General features: G+C 28.8%; 1 protein-coding gene across 1 annotated transcript in view; it reads left to right on the forward strand.

Annotated features, from left to right (window-relative positions):
- Positions 1-4,126: 4,126 nt before the first annotated feature.
- The window catches only part of LOC129968537 (synaptic vesicle 2-related protein-like), a 57,801-nt gene continuing 36,583 nt past the window's right edge, over positions 4,127-25,344 (forward strand). Inside the window, exons 1-2 of the mRNA XM_056082524.1 lie at positions 4,127-4,382; positions 21,077-21,165. Coding sequence (XP_055938499.1) covers positions 4,289-4,382; positions 21,077-21,165 — 183 coding nt within the window. The 5' untranslated portion in view covers positions 4,127-4,288. The remainder of the gene's footprint in view (positions 4,383-21,076; positions 21,166-25,344) is intronic.

The raw sequence follows: 25,344 nt of genomic DNA on the forward strand, positions 1-25,344 counted from the left end.
TAGAAAGAACTGGAATAGCCAATTTCTTTACCATGTGGAATCCATTTTTCAATATCATTACCATTACTAGCACGAATTTCATAGTGAATAAGAAAAAACACATTGGCACGTGTTATATATAAAAACTTGATTTAAGGAAGTAGTATTGAATCTGCAGAAAATGAAGTGTTCGCCTCGACATTATTTCTATTCGAATGTAGAACCACCACTTCAACCGTTGCCATTATTTCTGTACAAAATGTTATGTTACAGTACGACTATTCTTTACAGCAGACTATAAAGAATAGTCGTGCTGTACAAAAATACATGATTTTTAATAGTCACATTCATTAGAAAATACATATAAATCCCGAAATAATTTTATAAATATCTGCCTTATTCATAATTTGTTGTACATGGATTCTTGGAGAAAAAAAACTTTTTAAAACTTTACTTTTAAAACTTTTTTTTTAATTCAATGTCAGTAAAATTAGTTTCAAAGCTTCTGGACTTCAGTTATGAAACTCAAATAGGAAAAGAATAGTCGTGCATTTCGACTGTATATATATATATATATATGGTCGCGCATTCTTCAACTGAGTTGAAGTATGCTATATCAGATGTCGTCCTTATTTTTGGCCGTGTCCCTTTGATTGCAGAAGTTGTGGACGTGTCTGCTGAGTATTATATCTTTGAAACTATCTATAATAATATTATATATTCTGACAGTTAGTATGATTAAATATACGAGAAAATGCCTTATACTGTTATAATGGCTTTTATTAAAGACCATGCTATATTAGATGCCTAATTTTTTTCCAGTAATGAAACAATGTACATAACATGTACTGTAACATAACATTTTATAAATAAAATAAAATTAATGTAAAATACAAAACTGAAGTCAAATAACATTTTCTTATATTATAGAATAACATAAAAATATATAATAAATATTAATGTACTTTTTAGCTAACTATTGAGTTGTAGTAGAGCCTTTGTCTATAAAACCTTTCACAGCAGCATTCCGTTTGATGCGAGATTCATTTTGACTTTATCTTATGGAGATATTAAAATTATTACAAAATTCTTGATTGTTTTTTCCGTAACATCTCTTTGTTCCGCGTAAAGATATTGCTAAGAAACGTCTTATCAAAATAATGTGGCTGTTACTCAACCAAACATTCTCACCTGACAGTAATAAAAATCCTCTAAAATTACTTTTTCTTCTAAATGTTTGTCATAAGTGTTTCTTGATTTCGTTGTTTTAGTGTTTACCATATAAGGCTCATTCGGAAACCTGTTTTTACATAACATTTTCATTATCTTAAAATTCAAAATAAAACCTTTCATTAAAAGCAATTTGATCGTTATACTGGATTTATGTATTTATTTATTCAATATCTTTTAATTTTATATCCGTTAGCGGTAACTCAAAAAAATATTTCATATTTTTTCTGAGCAAATTACTGAAACCCATTTTCATGAGAGCAGTCATTGAAAGTCGTGTATAATAATTTCTTCAAAGAATTAAAAAATATTTTTATACACATACCGCTTAATTTTTAGCTTTATTCTACAGGGAAAAAAATCGAGGAAAATTATTTCTTTTCGTGGAGAGATTTCATTAAAATTTTGATACAGATTTGTAATTTCGTTATAAAAGCTGCATGGGGGATTTCGACCACGCAGATCGCTACATTTTTGAATAAACGCGTTCACACACACTGATACATTACACTGACACTGATATACACACACATAGAATTCGAAAATGAATTGGGGACGTACATTATATGCGGAATAAAAATAAATCATGACGCGTTGCAATCTAATATTGGATTTTTCAATTTATTTTAAATTCCCATAAACTATCTATTACAAATTGTATTACACTCTTTTATCATCTTGATTTGATTATCAAGGGGAAATTCCGTAATTTCCAGTCTTGTTTTGATGTGCTATAAATTTGAATATTTATGTATTCTGGTGGCATTATTTTAATATTTTCAGAACTTAATTATCCATTAATGGATTAATTTAAAAAAATTGCTTCCAAACGAATGGAGCACCTAGAGATGAGTTAAAGAAAAAAAATTGGTCTTCTTATTTTATATTATTTATAAAAATGACTATTGACTTTGAAGACTATGATTTCAAATACAAATAAATAAAATGAATTTTTTGAACCTCTACTAATAATAAAGATAAGTGTGTGTGTGTGTGTGTGTGTGTGTGTGTGTGTGTGTGTGTGTGTGTGTGTGTGTGTGTGTGTGTGTGTGTGTGTGTGTGTGTGTGTGTGTGTGTGTGTGTCGTTTAACCTACAACCACCTAATTTGACACTTACAAAAGTTGGAGGAGAGAAATTTTCATCTCTGAGCAATTTTTTTTAGTTTTAATTAGGATGTTAATTAATTAAAAAGTAACCTGAGTTTCCCCATTTTTCTCCGATAAATTCCAAAAATATTATTGCATAAAAATGAATTCGTCATCTTTTCAATATTTAAAAAAAATCATCCTTTTAATTATATCAATTGAATGTTCATATAAATGTTTTCTGAATTTTAGCAATTTAGAAAATGTTTTCTTGCCTAATTACCGACAACAAATGCATTGTTTCCCTGAAATTCAAACTGTTTTTATTTCTTCCTATGTTGAAAGCTAAATAAGAAGTAGTTTGTTTGATATATGTGTAATTTACGAGACGAATAAAAAAATGAAGTTACAATACCGTTAAAACTAAAAGATAGATGAACCAGACGTTTTAAGTAGCTCTATTATTGATTTCCACTAAAAAAGTTCATATACACGAGGAACAGAATATATGTAAGACAATTAAAATGAAACTAATTAAATGTCTGACAACTGACATGATCATGGATATGAATATGTAAATTAATTAAATCTAACCAATGAATATGTAAAATTTAATCTAACCAATATCTCTAACTGATCCCCAAAGGCGAATAGTAAAGAAATAAAATTTGTGTTATTAAAAATTGGTTTTATTATTTTTCACTCCATCCCTTTGAAAAATCCAAATAGTAGTTTCCTCTTTTAAATCTGTCTAAAAATTTATTTTTATTATACGAAGCAGTGAAAGTCGCACATTTTGCGAAGGTCGTCTACTGAAATGATATTTTTATTTTCTTCATTTGATAAGTAAAACATGGCAGTTGTAAATTCGATAGCAGTTGGAGTGTCCTTGCACTTTCCTGCTTAAAGGTTATAAATATTTAAGTTATCTTGCGGCCCTTGATATTCGTAATTATAGACATTACAGTTCAGACCTTATATGCAAAATATTGAAGCTATATGACAAAATCTATTCTTCTAACATTTATTCGACAGTATAGAAAAAAACTGAAATTCAACGAAAATTTTTAAGCATCTCTGAATCCTCAATTTAAAATAATAATTTTCTATAGTATCAAAACTGTTCCCATATTTCTCTAATAAAAAACAAATTGGATATAATTTTCATTTGATGATATTGATTCATGTAATGTCTTCATTACATGACGAATTTAACTAGACCTTCGATCTTACAAGGATTTTCAAAAATATAATTATTTAAATTCTTCATCAAGTTTAGAAAAAAAGAGAGATTTTAAATATTAAATTGAAAGAATTTTATATGAAAATAATATATTTTTAAATTTTAGTAAACATTTATTTAATAAATTCTCTAAAGCATTTTAATGAATTGCTATACTGATTGAAATTCTACAATGTATTAAATCATTTTCTGGAAATCGTTTTATTCTGTAGAAACTTGCAAAAATTTACAATCAAACTAACATTCTTAAGAAAAATATGCGATAGGAATATACGAATTATTTTTAAAAGTAAGTTATGGGCAAATTTGATTTTATAAAATATATTTACTTAAAATAATTTATTTTGTTTTGAATGTTCATCAAAATATAGAGAAACGTATTCATTCCAAAGACTCTTTTTTCTTAGATGTTTCAGATTTGCAAAAAGGAAGCTCATTTTTGTGAAAGTGCATATATAGTACGCACTGTCAAAACAAGGTTATGAAATGCCAATACTTTCTCCAATAACATTCTTAAATCAATTTATTTAACTTTGTCAGCATATTCTTACAAATCATTCATTTTCCGCGTACTTGCGACGCTAACCGAAACACTTGTCCTTCTGTCGCACAGAGCGGAACATTCTTTTTCAATCTTTTAACGCATGCGCATTTGAACTCCGCGCTTCATTTTAACAGGCGGTGATCGCTCTCCATTATTGGGATCATTCGCGAACTGCTTTGGATCTAGTGAAGAAGGAATGGTTCAAAATGGGTGAAGATTTGGGATTAAAAACTTTGAATGGATGTCAGGATGAGAAAAAATTCAGAAATGGAGCAGAAGCCGGAGGAAAGGAGAATGACGGTGAGTGATCTGTTTCATTAAATATTCACTCAAAATTATTTTTATGCGATTTTCTTTTTTTTAAAATTAATGAAGATATTTTCTAAATGTAATAACAATGTATTCTATTCAGTCAGATGCTGGTGAAACGCCGACAGTAAAAATTTGAATTAAGGAAAAATTTGTTTAATAATAATTATGAAACTAAACTAACTAATTAGTATAAAATGATATATTATATTAATTAGTAATTATTAGTACTGCAAGAAAAACCTTTATAATAACGAAAAACAATAAGAACTGCAAGATAATAATAATAAAGCAACAATAGTTTTAAATTAAGAACATTTAACTACTAAATTAAGAAAATTTAATTACTAAATAAATGAATTTTAATTATGTATAGATAAATTATTTAAAGAATTTTAATAAATTAAAATAATAATTATAGCCTAAAAATCAATATTTTATTAATTATATTCCTACTTCATAAATTAATTAGAATTCAGAAATACGTATCCCAACAGATGCTAAGTAACATTTACACGCCGCACTGACGCCATCTAATTACTACTTGAAATGAAATTTGGTTAAACTGTAATGATGTAACTGTTATAAAAAATATAAATAATTTGAAAAGAAAAAAATGAAACAATAGTATCATTCATGCTTCTCTAAATGTTATGAACGGCTTTGAAAAATTCTATCTTTTAGAATTTTATATGAAACTAGTTTATATAAATTAATCATAACAACATGAAAGTATATTAGTATGAATGCTCAGTTTTATTTTTCGACTTTTATTTATTATTTGAATGATATTTATTACTTTATTTATTATTGTTTTTATTTTTATTTTTTGTTTGAAGATCATATAATTCAGGATGCTTTTCCCAGTTATAGAACTTTGCAAATAAATATTTCCAGACTAGTTTATTATTGATATGCCAGCAATGATTTTAACAAAAGGACATGCAATGAATTTAATCTAATAAAATTCTCCAAGAGTTTCTTTAAATTGCAAAATAATATCGAAAACATATAGAGCATCAAATTTTAAATGCGATAGAGTATGTAATTAGCAATAAAGGAATAAACATAGATTATTTTTTTTTCAAAATTGTTATGTATGATTTGAGACGATATTATTAAGATTTAAAAGCGACAGAAATTATGTAAGACTTTTCTTTCACGTAAACAAGGTGAAAGTTAGGTGGGGCTTTCAAAGTACATTTGTTTGAAAACAAAACATCTGCTGATTTAAATATAACCCCCCATACTATCTCCAACCAGGAAACAAACGAATCTACGGACCAAAATAACTTGTTTTGTTGAAGTTAACTTGTTTGCCTAACAATTTGTTAATATTTTAAATACTTCTTGTTCAAAAAAATAGATAGTAAGTGAACAAAGAGTTCTCTTCCTGTTGGAATATTTATCAAATTGCATCTATTCATTTTTGAAAGCAATTGATTATAAATACAAAAACATTTCAAATTAACATATTCGTGTATCCATATCTAATTCTATAACAACTAATTCATTCATTATTTCTACACTTTCCGTCTTATTCTGCTTAATTCTTTTGTATTTTTTTGAAATTGCAAATTATAATTTTTAGAATTTGCTATCACATATTAACTTATTTAAATATTTAATCTAATTATTTTAAAACTTCATAGAAAATTTGTCTTGTAACAAATTTTTGGGTTTCTCATTAATTATATTTAAATTTGAACTTGGATCATTATTTTAAGATAAAAATTTCATTGAGCATATAGGAACTTTTATAGAGTTGCAATTGTAGATTGTTTTAAATTTTTGATAACAAAAAAATACTTTAGAATTCATCTCTCGGCCTTATCATGAATATCTACATAGAACTTTTATAAAATGTAGTCAAAAAAAGATTTTGTAAATGTATTATATCCTTAAACCATATCGATTTTTATCTATAAAATAATTATAAATGTATTAAAATTTAAATTTAGGTTTTATTATTTCGTAAATGTTATATTTTTTGGCAATGATTACTGAAATATACCAAGCAATTTTTGCTCTTTCAAAAATAAAATGTAAAAAAATATTCATTGAATTGTAATAGCTTGCACGGCGTTCTCTAATTACATACTTTTTTCAAAATTTGTTTTTGAATCTTATTACGACAATTTAGGCTCAAATAAATATGTTTATTATTTTTACGATGGAATGCCAGTACGGAAACAATTAAATTTATGCACCAAAAATTTGTACATCATATTTGTTCATTGTCAGTGACGATTGACGTATTGAACGGTCTCTGTAAATATGATTTTTGCATAGCTTAAAAGAAAAGAAAAAAAAATATATTGTGGTGGGATATTGATTTCATGCATCTGAAGTCTTTTATGAGCAGAAAGAATTTGGTCCAAAAAGTCATAATTTTTTTGAAATCGTGGAAAATTTTAAACATCTCGTTAAATGAAATTTCTTAATTAACCTTGCCACACATATATAAACAAACCGACTGACACATTTTCAAAAATGGTTTCGTCGAACTGAGTTATAAAATGTAGAAAATCATCAAAATGTCTTGTTCAAATTTTTTGACAATTATAATGCTTTATCCAATTTTTTCTTCAAATAATATGGAGAGTAATTCTTCGCATATTCTCAGAAAATAAATTATTTTTGGATTAGCATGATGTTGTGTCATACTTGCAATATTTTACATTTTCTTGTCTTTGATATATGTTTCTTGGACATTAATCAAATAAGCAATAAAATTGCACTTTGAAAAGGAAGTTCCTATCAGAGAATTAACGTTAATCAGGGCATGACAGCTTTGTAGCCGGTATATCTGACAATTATTCAAAGGCTGCTTCTGGAATGCGATCAATCTTCCTATCCTTTTCTGATGACGGAACTGTCTATTTGTTGGTCTATCTATTAACATGACAACTCATTAACATGTAAATCTAGACTAATGAAATTCGATACTTGGCCTTCACTTCTAAATTATATATCTGTATTAAATATTGGACTAAATCGGTAGAAAGGAGGAGATACTGTCACCCAAAATAAATTCTAAATTCTTTCGTCTATTTGTAGGTCTATCTATTAACATGACGTTTCATTAACATATCAATCTAAAATAAGTAAATTCTATACTTGGCCTTCACTTCTAAATTACATATCTGTATTAAATATTGGACTAAATCGGTAGAAAGGAGGAGATACTGTCACCCAAAATACATTCCAGATTCTTCCGCCTTGTTGGTTTATCTGTTAGCAAGACGACACGTTAACACATCAATCTAGACTAATAAAATTCGATACTTGGCCTTCACTTCTGAGTTATATATCTCTATTAAATATTGGACTAAATCTGTAGAAAAGAAGAGATACTGTCACCCAAAACACATTCTAAATTCTTGTGTCTATTTGTCTGTCTATCTATTAACATGACAACTCATTAAAAGGTATCTGCCTGGGTTCGGAAGCGCATTTTAAAAAAATCCTTTGATTATCTTAGTAGATTTTCTTGGTGATTATGACTCAAAATAATGAATAACATCAATTAGAAAAATATAAAAATAATTTACTTAATTAAATTGAGGTATATTAAGTAAAATTTGAGGAAATTAGAGCAAAACACTCTACATTAAATTCAAATTTTCCAATTTGAATTATTTTTCTACACAACATAGTTATTGTGCTTATAAAGGCAATGAACTTAAAGCTAAAAAAAGTATACAAATGAAAAAAGTTATGGATCTTCAAGCATTTTTATGATAAAAATACTGTAAAAATCATAGGTACTACTGGCAATAAAGTGCTAAAAATAAAAAACTATTAATGTTAAACCAAAATCCTTAGTTCATTGCCTTCATAACACTTATGGTAATATATATACAAAATCTCAAGAAAATGTATCCATAAGCTTTTGTGGAACTATGTTTTGCGTAGTAAAATTTTGACAAAAAACATATTCTTTAAAAAATGCCTTTAAAGTTTTTATTAGTATACATCTAAAATAATATTTCATTTTAAACACTTAAAATGCACCACTTCTGTAGCAAATGCCTTCCTTATTCTCTGTTTTATTAAATTGTTTTTCTTTCTGATAGCCCATTTTATTTTTCTAGACAATTTTGTAACAGGCAAAGAATGTCTTTTTGCAGAAACAATTCGCTCGTTGTCGAAGCTACTGTATTGTGTTAGCCTGAAATGACTTGGAATAATACCCAATTCATTAAAAATTTCTATTATGATAGAAAAATCCATCATTGAATAACAATACAGCTAATCCCTAAACTCAAAGTTTTTAACTAAACATGCGTATTTTTGGGAATATTTATCCATAATAGATTGTTCAAACTTTCATTAACATTTTGTGCTCTCCCATGAAGGCATTTTACCAGAAGATTTTGGTCACGTAATTTAATATAAGCAGGCTTAATAAAATTCATAATATTTTTTGGGAGTCCTATACTTGAGTCTTCATAATTCTGCTTTCTGAAAGTGCACGTTGGTATTTGCACCAAGAATCCTTTCCCTTTGGGCGTTGTCCATGCATTGAGTTTTTATTTCTGGAACAAACATGAGCAAATGCAGCAAGTGGTGCACTTTGAATCTGCAATAAATTACCAGCATTTGATCTTATTGCAATGCCGTAATAGTTTTGTAATATATTTATGACAATATCTGTAAGCTTTCGTTTACAAATTTCGTTAATAAATTTTTTAAAGCTCTCAGTTGAATAACTACTCGCTTTTGAATATGCCCTACACATTCAAATTTCAAAACAGAACATTTAATGAATTTTAATGAGTGAATATTAATGGTATTGAAGTGCAAATAACTGACTTCCGGTTATTTCCGTGCTACTTCCGGTTTCGTTTTCGTTAATCTTGATTTAAAGAAACATCTATATCTTCGGATATAATAATCGTAGAAACACAGCAAACACAGATTTGGAAACGTAAATAATTGGTCTTTCAAAGGAAACAATAAAAAAATTGTGATTTTTAGACAAAAACTGACTTGACAACCTAGGCAGATATCTTTTAACATGTCAATCTAGATTAACGAAATTCGATACTTGGCTTTCACTTCTAAATTATATATCTGTATTATTAGACTAAATCTGTAGGAAAGAAGAGATATTGTCACGCAAATACATTCTAGATTCTATCGTCTATTTGTCGGTCTATCTAATTAACACGACGACTCGTTAACACATCAATCTAAACTAATGAAATTCGATATTTGGCCTTCACTTCTAAGTTATATATCTGTATTAAATATTGGACTAATAATCGATTTAAAGAAAGCGATACTGTCTCTCAAAATACATTCTCGATTCATTTAACTACATGACGAAGTTAAACCTAAACCATACCATATTGTGGAATTATGCTAGTGTAGAACTTTCCCTCCTGTCCACACTTTTTGACATAAACATGTGCTTCAACAAAAATCGTGTTTCTTGTCTGTAACCTTGAATTTTTTCATTTAAGGCCATTCACATGATAGAGCAATTTCCTGAAATCGACAATCACTCATAGAAGGACACCGTTATAGTTAATTATACATTGATTTAGATGCATTGTAGTCGATCATTGAGGCCCAGCCGATAACTCAAGATAAAAGCTCAGTACCGGAAAGTGTAACTTTGTTAAACGTTCTAAACGACAAATAGCATTTTAAATGCCTTCGTCGTATAATCATTCGGCATGAGTACTGATGATTCTGGCATCATCACAAAACATACAAAAAATCACCAATTAATTAAATCCAAGAACATGGGCATTTGAAGGTCACGTTATTCTAATAAGCAAATTTTTCCCTCCTTTCATTTCATCTTAATTCTATCTCATATACAAAATAACAAATATAATGTATTGTCATTTGTCAAATATAATGTAAAAACTTGGATCTTTTTCTGACTATACTACGAAGCACGAAATGTTCAAATGCTAAAATCTGAGCTCACTTCTAAACAAATGGCCGAAATTGTAATCAAGAGGAAGAATGAGAGATCATCTGAGAAAAAGTTACGCTCCTTTTTCTTTTGAAGCCAGCAAATTCCTTTGTATATCGTACGCATTGCAAATAAAAAAAAGGCAGATGAATGGCAATATGTAAAAAGTCATAGCCAATGGAAGTGTTCTGCAATGAGTCATGATGTGAATATATGTTCTCTATTCACATTATTATAACCCATACGGTACTCAGCCGTGTCGCATGCAGTTGAGAAACTTATGAAATATCGTTATTGCAGTTGTAAAAGTAATAATATACATAAAAAAAATCATCTTAATGGAATTTATTATATGAAACTTCTTCAAATCACCAACTGATGGCAAATTCATAATTCCGTTTAAAGAGATGTCTTAAAACTTCTTTCATAGATTACATCCAAAAAAATCTATAAAAATACAAGATTGCACTATTAAGACCCCATACTAAATGACACTTTCCTACTTTTTTTATTGCTTTTTCAGTTATGACGCTCACAAACAGACACAATATCTAAGATATTTGCATAAATTCAAGAAAGAAGATTCGTCAAAATCTCGAGGTCGTATTTCTTAACTTATATTCTATACTTCATGCAATCGAAAATAAAAAGAAATGAAAGAATTTGGAATTCGTGCGAATTGCAAAAATATGTGCGTGCTCATTTTTTCACAATATACAATAGGAGGAGAAAAACATATCATGAAAAATCATATAAATTATCAGGCGGATCTCCCCAAGACTTTCTCACATTTTCACTAATAAAAGTGAGTTTGTGTTTTAGACGCGTTTTTTGCCAACCGAATTACAATTACAGTCACAAAATCATATACAAAATTAATTAAGTCACTGCGTTTTTGAATTCGGGTTTGCATGCTTTTGAAAGTACAGACCGACAAACGTCCAACCCTTTGTTAGATACGGGTTAAAATTTAATAGATGTGCATAATTTAGATGATAAATCTGTGTACCGAATTTTATCTATCTAGCTCTCTTCGTTCTGTAGTTATCATGATAAATTATATTCAAACGTCAGATACAAAGACTTACTCTGAATGTATTATTCAAAATTTGATGGAAATATACAAATTTGGAAAATAGATCATATACCAAATTTCATTGATTAAAGTGTTTTGATTAAAGTGTTTTTGGGTTACCTTTGTCACAGACATTTTCCGAAAATTGGTTTTTAGAATTCAGAAAGATCTAAAACGTGGAGATTTATTAAAATGTCGTGGTAATTATAATATCTTCTTAATACTTCGAATACGGAAAATAAAAAATATGATTATTTCTTTAAAAATTAAACGAAAATTTGACATCGCCACACTTAAAAGAACCAGGTGCTCTACAAGCAGCTTTGTCAAAGATTTTGTCGATTCATGAGTTATTTCACCGGCACTATTATCTCATGTCTCGAAACAATCTCGTATATAAACAAATAGGCGATGAGATAATAACGCGCAGACGCCGATTGTTTTGAAAGACGCCTCACATAAAACTTCGAGATCTCTCTTTTATGGTTTCTGGAAGCAATTACCATGTGCCGGCATTACGAAACGTGTAATCTCGGCTATAATAGCAGAATAAACGGCCTTTAAATGCCAGCGACCATAATTTAAGGTGCAAAGAATGTTACAACCAAATGCCAAATGCCTTTGAATTTAAAATGGTTGTAACTTTTGAATGCTACGGCAAACTATAAGAAGGAACAATCATATATAACTAATCGCATAATTGGTCACATAAGAAAATCTTATTGCAATGAATGAATTGGTACGTAAATTTGCATAAATTGCGAAATGGATACCCCTAGAAGAAAATTTCCTCAAAAGCCGAAAAAAAAAAAAAAAAAGAAACACCTTGGAAAAATATTTCATATGCTTACAGTTTAAACTTCTGAATGCCCAACTCAACTTTTTTGTATATTCACAAAATATGACATACCTTCATTGCATAAGTGAGAAAAAAAGTCGATTATATATGTATCTGCTTTGAAACGTTCCTGCGCTTTGTGGCCCAAAGCAATGAACATAAGAAGTCTTTCTTTAAAATGCAAATTAATTTGGTTTCACATAATAATAAAAAAATGTTCACTCAATCAACATGATAATGATTTATTTTAGTTTTAACTTTTTTAGTAATTTGCAGAAATATTTAGGTTCTTACTTACTTATATATATATATATATATATCTCTTTATATATATATATATATATATATATATATATATATATATATATATATATATATATATATATATATATATATATATATATATATATATATATATATATATATATATATATATATATATATATATATATATATATATATATATATATCATCGAACAAAAATGGCTAAAGTAATAAAATTCTTGTCGAATTAACCATAATTTGTAATTAATTATTTCCGTACTTACAAATAAATATATTTAATTATTGTGATAGATAATAAAAGAAATATCAACCACCATTTTAAGCAAACTGTTCTCCCATCATCTATGTATTTAAAATAATTGGTAAAATAAAAATACCAGTACTCCAACCATTACCCCTGCAACGATTTCGGCATTTTTTTTTTTCCATATGAAAGCTAATGATACTTTGATACATCATCAGAGTAAGACTTTGCTTCAAAATTCCGTCCAGTTCCGGTAGAAATTTTAAAAACATTATTCTGTTGTACATTCTCCGCAAAAGAAAAACTTTGACAGAATTCGCCAGTTCACGGCCATTAAATAAAATATTCAATATATGGATTTCGCTTATTTTTATTTCATGTGAGATCTAATGACACCCTAAATATGTGATCAAGAGTTGTCTTCACCTTCACTTCCATTTTAGAAGGATATTGCACAATAAATACAAAGCCCCACTAACAACAGTTGGATCGATTTCGCCACTTAGTATAGCTCATCAAGCAGAATGTCAAATCATTACTATGCATCCATAAATTAAAATAATACTTTCTTTTACCTTTATAAGATGAATTCCATAAAAAAATTATCAGTATGACAATATAGTTATTTATATATAACCATATTTATAATATTAATATATACTATAAATATGGTTGGCGAAGGCGGTTGTATGGATAAGATTAATATACTAATATTAATCTACTAGGATGTGCTCCACTTTTTTGCTACAAATATATAATAAAAGTATAACAACAACAGCATAAATAAAAAATAAACAATAATTTATATTAAATTATACTTGCACAATAACGATAGAGAATTATGATTAGTTAGTTATTCTTCAATGTTTCGAAATTATCAAGATGATGAAAATTAGCAAAATCGATCTATTTAATGAGGTTCTTACAACATTTTCTTCAAAAGAAAAAGGACTGATTAGACAATCATTGATGGTGTATTTAGAAGCTATGGGCATTCATATGAAATAAAAAATTTCAAAATCGGTACAATAGTTGTGAATGGGGAACATAATAACTATAACTGGGAATTGATCTTTCCCTTTTTCTCGAAAATTGAGAGCGGTGGGGCCAGGTGACCATTGATGACGTACCTATTGTACAAAACATTTTTATATGAAACAAAAAAATTTTGTAATCAGACAAATGATTCTGACTTGGGGACCAATTCATTGAGTTACGTTACCATTTTAAATTTATAGAGTATGATACTTTGGTTTCCTAATCTTAACAAACAGATGTCTGTAAAAGTTCCACCGGACTTTAGTTTTCGCTTTCATGCGCCGAAATTTCAGGTCCGAAGCCTGATATATCGAGAAAATTCCACTTAAACCAAAGAAGCTTCGTGTAAGTGAATTTGGTGCATGCTAACTCCGTCGGCCCAAATACCCTCCAATTGATGAAGCGCTTAAGTTTGAGATGTGTGCCGACTGCAATACCGTTCTCATCATTTGACAACGTTTTAAAATTGCGAGGTCTGTCTCAAGATAATTCTCTTGCTACTAAAATTGAGCTTAAATGTAATTTGAACTAAATCTTTAAATGGATGACAATAAATTAATAAAGTAGCATTTAACGATTTTATTAAAAATTCGATACAATTAAAATACCATGAAAAATTGTTAACCGGATTACAAACGGCAGGAGTAAAACCGTTTCTCCCTTCAGATTTTTAATCCCAAGATATAAATAAGGATTGTAATAAAAAGCCAAGGAAACAAAGAAGTGAGAAAATAAATAAAGCATATAATTTTTAACCCAAGAAAAGAACTAATATAACATTCATTCAAATTGCAGTATTCAGTTGCCATAATACAATAATAGTACAAAAAGAAATAAGATTAATATAATTTTTATAATATATTTATCTTTCTTTATATTAAGCTATTTTTCTCTATTAAATTTAATTCTTTATGTAAATAATTTTCTAGGCAAAACTAAGCCAAGCTGGTAGTTTTCCATGTGTCGTTGAGAACCTTAGTTATTTTTTTATTCCTTTACTGGCCGTCTTTCTCCAATAGTTGGTTCACCAGAATTAATGCTCGCTAAAATTTGCAATTAGATATTTTATGAAACTTGATATCTTAATAACTTTTTCAGCAGAATATTTTTAAGCTTCAAATTTTGATGTTCGTATTACCCATACTATTCGTTGAACTATGTACCTCCCTAATATTCTTTCAGCTCCTTCAAAATTCGAACTTTAAAACGGAAGTGATTAATGATAATGAGCGGAAGTCCAATACGAAACTATTTTTACAGAAATCATTTATGTTTTGTAAAGTATTCATACAGGAAGTAGGATCGTTCAGAATTTCTTGCAGGTTAAATTTTAATTTCAATTTATGTAAAATAAATTATTGAAAAATTTCCTTAATATATTTTTTTAATTAATTAAAAATAGAAACTTAAAATTTATGTGTTAAAAATTGATGTCATTAAAAAGATAGTATTTAAATTTTAAGATGACGTAAAGCTCATTTTTGTGTTGCAATATTTTCAGAAGTTATCAGAGAAAAACATGAAAAATTCGTTTAATTTTTAATTAATTAAAATTTCAAAAAAAATTGTTTTGATGTACACATTCCTACCTTCCAAAGTTCATAAAGGTTTGGAGTTTGAAATCAAACAATCTATCCTGAAGGTCGCCAATGCATGTAGAAACATCTGTATTGTAAGCAAAGAAAGATAAAGAAGCTTAAATGTGTTAAGACTCAACTGGATTTCACAATCTTTTAATTGCTTCTGATCTATGTGTAAGACAATTCAATGCAAAGCAGGCAGGCTTTCAAAAAGTTACTCGACGGAATCATTTGATCCTTCTTCAGATGAATTCTGTTTGCTACCCCTTTCATTATAGTGTTTTGCTATCCTCAATAGGATGTTAACTAATACAATTGTGGACTTAAAGTCCTCTTAGAAGCAAAATTATTTGGATAGAGTTGACAAATTCAAATATATACAGCACAGTGAACTGAAAACAAACAAACTTATATCTAATCGTGGCTAACTTAAATCTTAACTGCTAGAGAGAGGATGTAGTTCCAGTGAGAAAAGTCATTTAAATGGAGTAAAGAGACGCATTTTGTGTTGTTTTAGACAAAAAAAAATGTAAAAATAACGAATTCGTTTTTTTTATACAACCCCAATCCTTTATTCATATTTAGTAAAATATTTTTAGCACACTAAAACTTTAAAAAAATATTCCACTGCTCTGAGACTAAAACTGACCAAGTTACGAGGTTTTGAATATAACACTTTTTACAAGATTTTAATCATTTCAATTCCTTAAGGAAGATCATCCAATCTATGTACCACGTTTTCTCATGGCAGATGTGGATTCATCTAACATAATGAAATTAAAAATTTTGTAAATCGGTTAATTAAGATCACACAAGAGTGCAGATTTGGTTTTGCTTAAGAGATTATTGTATCTAGAAATCTTTATTAAATAGAAATATAGATGAATAAATAAAAATAATAATTTCGTAATTTTCTTAACAGTATATTTAATGATTCAAACACCCCAAAATATAATTTTTTACTTTCTTAATAATATTTATTCAACTGGAAATATGTTCCTCTCTTTTACAATTTAGAAATTAAATAATGGGCTACTATTAGACTGGACACTCTGTGCGTTCATTAAGCATTTGCATTATTTCAGAAGGCGCTTAGTAAGAAAAAAACCCATTTAGCAGTGAAACCAACTATCTGTGACTCATTATTTTTATCATTATGCGAGAAAAACTTTACTGGCATTATGTTATATCAATATTTTCCCCTTGACTACCAATTTCTTTCATATTTTTCCAACACGTTTCCAAGGAAAATAATTTTTCTTATTCAGAAACAAAATTCTAATGAACGCATGATCTTGTGTTTCGTCAGGAACAAAGCTTTGAAAGAGACAAATGACGCATTCTCTGTTATTCACGCTGACACGTGCAAATACCTTTACCTTGAGGGTCCTCCATGAATGATAATATTTCGAATAATAGTGAAAGGAATAGAAAATGCGCCTTCAAACCTTAGAAACCTGAAGTTAAATTGCCCAGGACCATAGGCAATCGAATTTAATTTCATTTCTGAAATTACATTACTAATAGATATTCTTCTATGAAAAATATGAACTAATGAGATTCAAATTTCTACAGGTTAAATGGCATTTCATTCAACGAGCATCATGAATGCATGTTACGATCTTAAGCTAACAAATCTTATATTTTTCTCATATATTTGAGACTTGCACTAAATTCTTCTTCTCAAATCGATACCTTTTAATCTAACTTCTTCGGGCTCTGGTCAGAGTGTTGCTTTAAAAAACATGATGTTAATATAACTAAACTCGGGCTCCGATCAGATTGAATAGATTAAAGAAATATCTGGTTGAGTAATACTATTTCAAGTGTTTTTAAATATTCGAAATTTTTAAAGTTGTTCATTTTTATCATTTTTTATGCTCTATTGATTATAATAGAAAGATCTTTATCTTTTTCTCGACTTTAACACATTTAAATTCGACTTTAATAACACTTTTCCCTCGACTGTGCCTGATTATTATAATTATTATGTTTTTTACATAAGAAATTTCAAAAATTAAAACGATCGGAAAGGCAGAATCCTAAAAAAAATATCTTATTTAAGGCAGAATCCTAAAAAAAATATCTTATTTAAGGCAGAATCCTTAAAAATATCTTAAAAAATCACTATTTATAAACCAAGTTTATTTTAATATCGACAATAAACCTGCTGCCATCAAAATATTACTGTTTGAATGGAACGTAAAAATTTATGAGAAGACTTTCTTTATAATAGTATATTTTATTTTACAAAGAAAACTCATTAATTATTATTTAATCAGAATTTTCCTTTAATAAGTAAAAACCAATACTCATTATTAAAAATGAACACCAAATGAAAACTTCTGTTTTTAGATGTTATTTTGGGTGACCTAGCTTAGAAAATCTGTAAGAATTTTATTTACTCTTTTAAACCTAATTTCGAAACTTCATCTTTCGTTTCAGTTTATTCTGATCTCTAGATAATGGGCTTGTTTACGTAGTATGTCATATAATAAAACTAACCCTAACACTGCACTTTTTCCCTTTACAAAAACTGATAAGGCTGTCTTGGAAAATCAGATTTCTAATGATTCTCAGGGTCACTGGATAAAAAAAAAGCAGTTTTGAAAGTGTAGCTATATAAAATGTTGAATTAAATTATTAGAAATCAGGTCTGCACCCTTGGATTCTCTATTAAGAATTCCATTTAGAATGATTAATCAGGACTGATTTTTACTGGTTTTAGGCAAACAAATAGTTTCGAATTTAATAAGTTATTTTAAATGCAATCAATGTCAACTATACCTCTGACCATTTTTACTTTTTAATTTATAAATTGGACCATTCCGTGGAAAATTCGAAACAATCATTGAAAAAAAAATTTGATCTATTTATAGCAGTCAAAACTTGCATTACATATTTCAAGATTTTTTTTGAATTCAACAATATTTTTTTTATATTAAAGCCACAAAAAATAGCATCATATGTCCTTTTTAATAAGTTCTTGGTTGAAAATCTGCTGACTAGAAAATATAAGAGTAGAATACATTATACAGCATTTTATATTAAGATAACATCTATCGGAAGGTTTTTCCATACATGTATATAAAAAGAAAAGTTATCGACAGTAAATTTTTACAAAATGAAAAGGTATGTGGTAATTGGAGATGAAACATAAGAATCTTAGAAGTATATCAGCAATAACATAGAACAAAAAACTGACGATTCGTCAATAAAAAGCCGTACATTTAGTTTTATGATTTCCGAATCTTATATTTACATTCTTTGTAACAGTATTTACTTTCATACATATTTATTTAATGTTTCTAAATACCATTACTAATACAAATTTATTTTTTCAGAAAAATTAATTGTTGTCACCATAAAAAATGAAAACGTCTAGCTGTGACGATTTGCTGTCATTATCCTAATAATTATAATTGGCACCTGGCGTATTTTCCTTATGAGCAGAGACATATCAGAACGAAAATCACTCATTCGAAAATAATAAATCCAAATTGCCTCATTTTGAAACATCCAAATGGAGTTAGCACATGAATCCTGTACATTAATATTTTTCGCCGAAATATTATTTCAAAGTTATATGTAACTAATGATAATTATATAAAAGTTTTCTTCAAAAAGGTCTGATGAAAATTTATAAATGGAATATTCTGGATGAATGTCTACTAATGAATGTCCTTTATCTTGAGGAAATCAATTCACAACCATGAAGTGTTCAGATTTTTCTAATATAGTTTTATACGATTCATATCCTTTAAAAGAAGGAAGGACTCCTAGTCCAAAATTATGGATGATTCTCTAAAAACGCATTTGTAGTTCTAAAAACATTCACACATTTGTGGAACTCACCGATCTAGTAAGAACAACTATTCTGCACACCTAAATATAAACAGAATGTGCACAATATTGGTTGCATTATGTTCGATTTTCGAAGATATAAATTTGAGAAACTTTCTGTTCTATAAACTATTTTCCATCTCAATTCTACCTTGAAATATTTCGCTAAATCGAGTTTCATTCTGGTATAAGCATCATCTCCAGGCGCCGAGGATCTTATAACACTGAAGGATGATTCTCATACATATACGTCTTTTATAGGAACCCCATGAAAAATCTATTTGATGAAGTTCGGTGAGCGAGGAAGGTATTCTGTGATCCCCCCCATAATCTATTATTTGTTGCCCTAATATGTCAACTCATTATTTTTGTAGTTAGAGCCGGGGGGGGGGTTCTTATGCTTTCTTCAACGTAAATCGTGTTTCAATCGAGGACAAACTAACGTACTTTGCGTGCATTGTATTCGTCGATTTCATGTGCCCAAAATATATTTTCAAATTAAATCAGAAATTCTCCATAACTTTGACAAAAGTTTTTGGTCTCTCTAACGAGATACCTATAAAGATCTTATATAACGAGATATGAATGACTCTAGAATTGATAATAGTAGACGTCATGAGAATCTTCTTTCTGTAGTACATAGGCATCGTCTTAGTGGCTGTATCCTAGCATGGACAACCAGTTGTTATTGGTGCAATGGATTTGCGTCTGCTTCTTGCTGAGTATGTGATGACGAATGATATGATCTAATCTATGTAAGAGCTTTTATGGCAGGAGAAAATATCTCAAGGAATTACGATTTTAAAAAATTTACTATTATATCTAAAATAGATTATAACAAAAAATTAACATATTTCAGAAGAATAAAGCAATCCAATTTTTTTTTCTTTATCGTATATGAAGAGTAAAAAAAGCATTCCATAATCATCAAAAAAAATTCGAATTCGATATTTTGATGGATCTCCACATTTTAGACCTCCACAGTTCGAGAAACACATTTCTGGAAAGTGTCGGTGATAAAAATAACCCAAAAACATTTTGAACTAGATAGATAAAATTTGGTATACAGTCTTTACCCCAAATTTGTAGATTTTTATCAAATTTTATGCAAAATCCGTTCAGAGCGAGTATGTCTGTCCGGCTAATCGAATATAAGTTAACTTGATAACTACAAAATGAAGAGAGCAAGAGGGATAAAATTCAGTAAACATATGTAACATCAATAGTGTGTGTCTCAAATCCTAAGCCTAATTCATCGAATGATTGAATGTCAGTCTATCTGTACTATTTTCAGAAACATGCAAACACGATAAATGAAAAATGCAATGACTTAATATACCAAATTTTGTATGGGATTTTGAGACTACAAATGTCGTTCTGTGTCAAATTTTGGTTCTATTTGATTGGGAAAAAAAGCGTCTAAAACAGAAATTCGATTTTCATATACTATTGTTTGCATGCCATGGTTTAATCTCCAAAACACTTGCTAAAGATTATGGGATATACTCAATAGAAATGCTAAATTCATGGCAAAGGACAATATTTTGTAAGTATGCCAATGCCATACAAAGCTTTTTCTGGGTCAATACCTTTATTAAAGACTATGCGAGAAAGTTTTGAGAGCACCACTTTCACTGGTTGATATATAGTTTATTCAAGCCATGAAAATACTTAATAGTCATTTCAAACAGTATTGTATTTAAAATGTATTTTGTAGAATTTATCGACGCTTGGTTTATAAAACTTAAGCAAGCGTTCTGAGTTTTGTGAAGAATAAGATTTAAATATGGTTTTAAAACTAATTTATTTTACATAACTTCATTATGCGTAATTTTTCTTTATTTCAGTTTTAACATTTACTGTGGATGATGCTGTAAACAGAGCTGGTTATGGAAAATTCCAAATACGATTATTAATATTAGCTGGTATAGGATGGGTAAGTACAAGTTCACAAATAAAATTTGCCTTGAAAAAAATATAATTTTTGAAATAATTATATATTTTAATTGGCTTTAAAGCTAAATTTTAACATTTATTGAATTGGTTGGTAAAATATAAATTAACAATTTATCCAAACAGTGCAATAAACTATATTAAGGAAACGTGTTTTTGTGAAATATTTCATTTTCCAGATAATCACACATAATGAGAAAGAATTCTGAAAGAGAAGAATGATAGCTTTTATGGTGTCTGACAGGGAAAGAATTATGGAGGAAATACCTGACAATTTCGAGGACATATTCATCAAAATAAGTTATCTAATTATGTAAAGCATTTATTTTAGCTTACAGTGCTAATACAAAGTATAAAAGAAAAGGAAATGAAATAAATAAATCTATTATAAACAGATTTTAAAAACATACTTTTAGTTCTGTAATAAAAAGTAGATTTTTTTTTTAAATTCCACTTATTGGACTTCACTTTGATTCATTATTATAAATATTACGGAATATTAAAATGATTTTTTTCAAATGCTGTCCCATTGAATAAAATCTTAATTATATTAATGAATTAATTGATTGTTAATTGCTAGAAATATTAAGTATATTATTATCGAGAAGAGACAAGAAAAAAATGTCAAAAAATTGAAAAGTCATTTATAAAAAGCCATCTTTACTAACACAAAAATGAATCGAGTTAAATAAAAATGTTTAATTAATTGTATCTTAACCAAAAAGTATTTTGTAGCATTGGTAAGAGAAAATTAAGCTCAAACGCAAAATAGATTTGATAGTGAAATCGCATTAATATAAAAACGTAGTTTATATTTCGAGATTTGACTTCGGGGGGGGGGGGTTAAAAAGTAGTTTCTGTAAAATTTTTTTCTTGAATATTACATTTGTCGTCAAAGGATGTTCTCTTTAACTTTGTTGTTGTTTCTTATCTTTCCTGGATTGAACATCAATTCAAACCAAGTCCAAGAGATCGAATCGTATGATAAGATTGTTAGCTAACTCCCCTTCATTCACCAGCTGCCTCACAAAGGCGCCAATACATTCATTCATATGAGGGGAGAAACGTCGGCCGAGCAGTGGCAAGGGGTATACATCTTTTGGTCTCTGAAGAAGAAAAGACTTTTTATATGGCCAAATCTTAGCCTAGATAAGATAGATCTTTAACTTTAATGTTGTAATGCAAGTTTGTAAATTCGATTGCTAGCTCATGTTCCTTCTTTATCCTTTGATTATCGTTCAGAATATATGTGGTAGTCACAATGTAGACCTTATGAAGTTTCGAATGAAGTCATTAAACAAACTGACCAATTCAAAATACCCTGCATGGGTACCAATTCCAGTCACTAATTTTCCCAATAAAGTAAAAGAAATTAAAATTTGAGTTGCAATTAAGAAAAAAATCCGAAAAACTTTTAATTGGAGTTTGCTTTATGTTAATAAAATAGAATTTTGTATTCGAAATTTCTCTCAATTCTTTATGTACTATAATGTTGAAATTTTGGACACTTAATGTTTAATTGTCAATTAATAAATAGATTTAATTAATTTTAAGACCATACACATAATTTCATATGATAGCGGATTTAAGAAAAAAACCATAACACGATTCTATAATATAAATTACCAAGAAAGCTAGAAAGTAATAATTAATTAAAATAAAATAAACCTAGCTTAGTTCATAAACAAAAAAGTGCTTTTAAACAATGTTTTGATTCGTCCTTTCGGAACAAATAAGAGAAGAAAAAAATGGATATCGAACAATGTTTTGAAATGAGGGAAAATTGAAATGTTATTAAATTAAAGAAACACTTATCTGAAGAATTATTTTTGAATCAGCTGCATAAGACACGAGTTAATCAACTAATTTTTTAAAAGAAAAATCACCTTCAAAATTCAAACAATTTCTTCACAACAGACATGTTTTGACATTAAAGTCGAAACTAGAGCTACATTTAGGAGAAAACTTATGTTAAAACAGAAACTGTTGAGCGAACAAATGATATATTTTTGTATCTTCTATTTGAGACAATCAGTTTGAATTTTTGCATTTCAGATCCAAAATTGTAAATATCATTTGTCATTTTCTAAAAAAAATAAGTTTTCTACTTATTGAATAGAAAAATATCGTTGCATAAAAAAGTGATTCATTCATTTATTAACCTAGTATAGCTGACCTCTGTTTGTTGAGTGCTGTCATCGCAGTAGGGCTTAATGGGAAGTTTTGAAAGGCGCATTAATAGATATTAAGCTTTCAAGGGCTGAAACATTAAACGGCCAATTTATTTGAAATCGCTCATTAATATAATAAGTTGACTCCCGCGTTGCTTAAAGTAGATGACCTTGGACTTCAGCAAGTTGGTCAAAAGTGAAACCGAATTAAAAGAAAAATATTCAACAAGGCTAATGAAGTGTGATATTCAATTACAGTGAATAGTAAAACTCCATTCGAAACTATAAACATTTACACTTTGGTAGGATGAAAATTAAATTTTTTACTCCTTGACCTTCGAATTTATTTGACTTCCAATTAGATGAGACATCTTATTTGGATAGTCCGTTCCTCTTTCATTCCATAAAAGATAGCAAAGGAACTTGAGATCTTGCAGCGTGATTTTACAGTTCAAATTAATTACTTTTATGTCTTAATGATAGATTTTAATATAAAGTTTTGCAATTCGATGCTCGAATTGAAGTTGTCATTGTACACGAAAGAATTAATAGAACAATTAAAACAAATTTTCACACTGATAAGATTAAATTCTCTGAAATTAAGAGTAGCTTAAAAGAAAATATATTTGCTTTCGCTTCCATGTTAACTTTTATTTTCTCATATACGAAGGATAGCGAAAGTATTGTAATCACCAAGAAATTCGAGCTGAGGATTTTGACGATTCTCCATATTTTAGACCCCCCCCCCTGAATTCAAAAAAACGCCCACTTGGAAAATGTCCGTATGTCTGCGACAAAAATAACTCAAAAACTTTTTGAGATAGACAGTGAAATGGGTCTCTTCCCCAAATTTGCTGATTTCTATCAAATTGTGAGCAAAATCTATTCAGGGGAAGTCTGCTTTTCTCTTCTTCCGAAAATAAATTAACACGATAACGACAAAGCGAAGAGAGTTGGACGGATAAAATTCGGTACACAAATTCAGCTATTCCTATAGCGGTATCAAATTTTGAGCCAAATCTTACAAGTGGTTGACCGTCTGTCGATTTGTACTTTAAGAAAGATGTAAATACGATTACTGAAAATCGCAATGAATAAAATAGATCAAATTTGATATGTGAATTTGTGGCAACAGGTGTAAATTCTGTGTCACTCGGCTGGGAAAAACCCATTTAAAATTGATTTTCGGAAACAATCAACTGCGTGCCAGGGATTAATCGCTAAAAAACTCAACATGGATCGCATAACAAATTTAGTGAAAATGTTAAATTAGTATCAAAGGTTAATAATTCGTAACTATTGTACGTCAGTACCCTTCTCTGGGATAAAACTTTTGTTAGAGAGTATGCGAAAAAGTTTAGGGGAGACCTTTCCCGTTGGTTTCATTTGTTTGGATTTTGGCGGGAAATACGTAAAAGAAAAATCGCCTCACTAACTATGTAAATTCTGGATGCTCTTGAGTATAAAATAAACAAAGGTTGCTTTACTGCATTAATGGGCTGACCATCGATGATGAGCAGTTCGTTCTTCTTAGGAAGGAGTTTCAGCATGAATTGCTTGTAACGGCAGTTATTTCACAATGATTCCCCAGTTTGAGATTGTTTCATCATTCGCAATACTAAAATTCTAGAGCAGGATGAAAGAACATTTTCTTTCATATATCAGTAATAAGGAATGATTTTGACTGTCAAATAATCACACGATGTAATTGGTTAATGATTCATCGCTCATGACAGGCTACACATCTTTGCATGGGTTTTACATATGATGCTCATAATGAGATCATTATGGTACACAGTAGCTATAATATTATATATTGTATATAAACATGACCCGAATATAATATAGGCCGTTTAATTATATTAGTTTATGTCCTAGTCATAAGTCGCGCTTTCGCTTTTCGCTTATTCAGTTATTTGACTAACGATTCGTGGTGGGCTGAACGACGACTTCCTCGTGACTCCAACCATGGGTCCGGTTATTAGAATAAG

The sequence above is a fragment of the Argiope bruennichi genome, chromosome 5 (assembly GCF_947563725.1).
Source record: "Argiope bruennichi chromosome 5, qqArgBrue1.1, whole genome shotgun sequence".
NCBI lineage: Eukaryota > Metazoa > Arthropoda > Arachnida > Araneae > Araneidae > Argiope > Argiope bruennichi.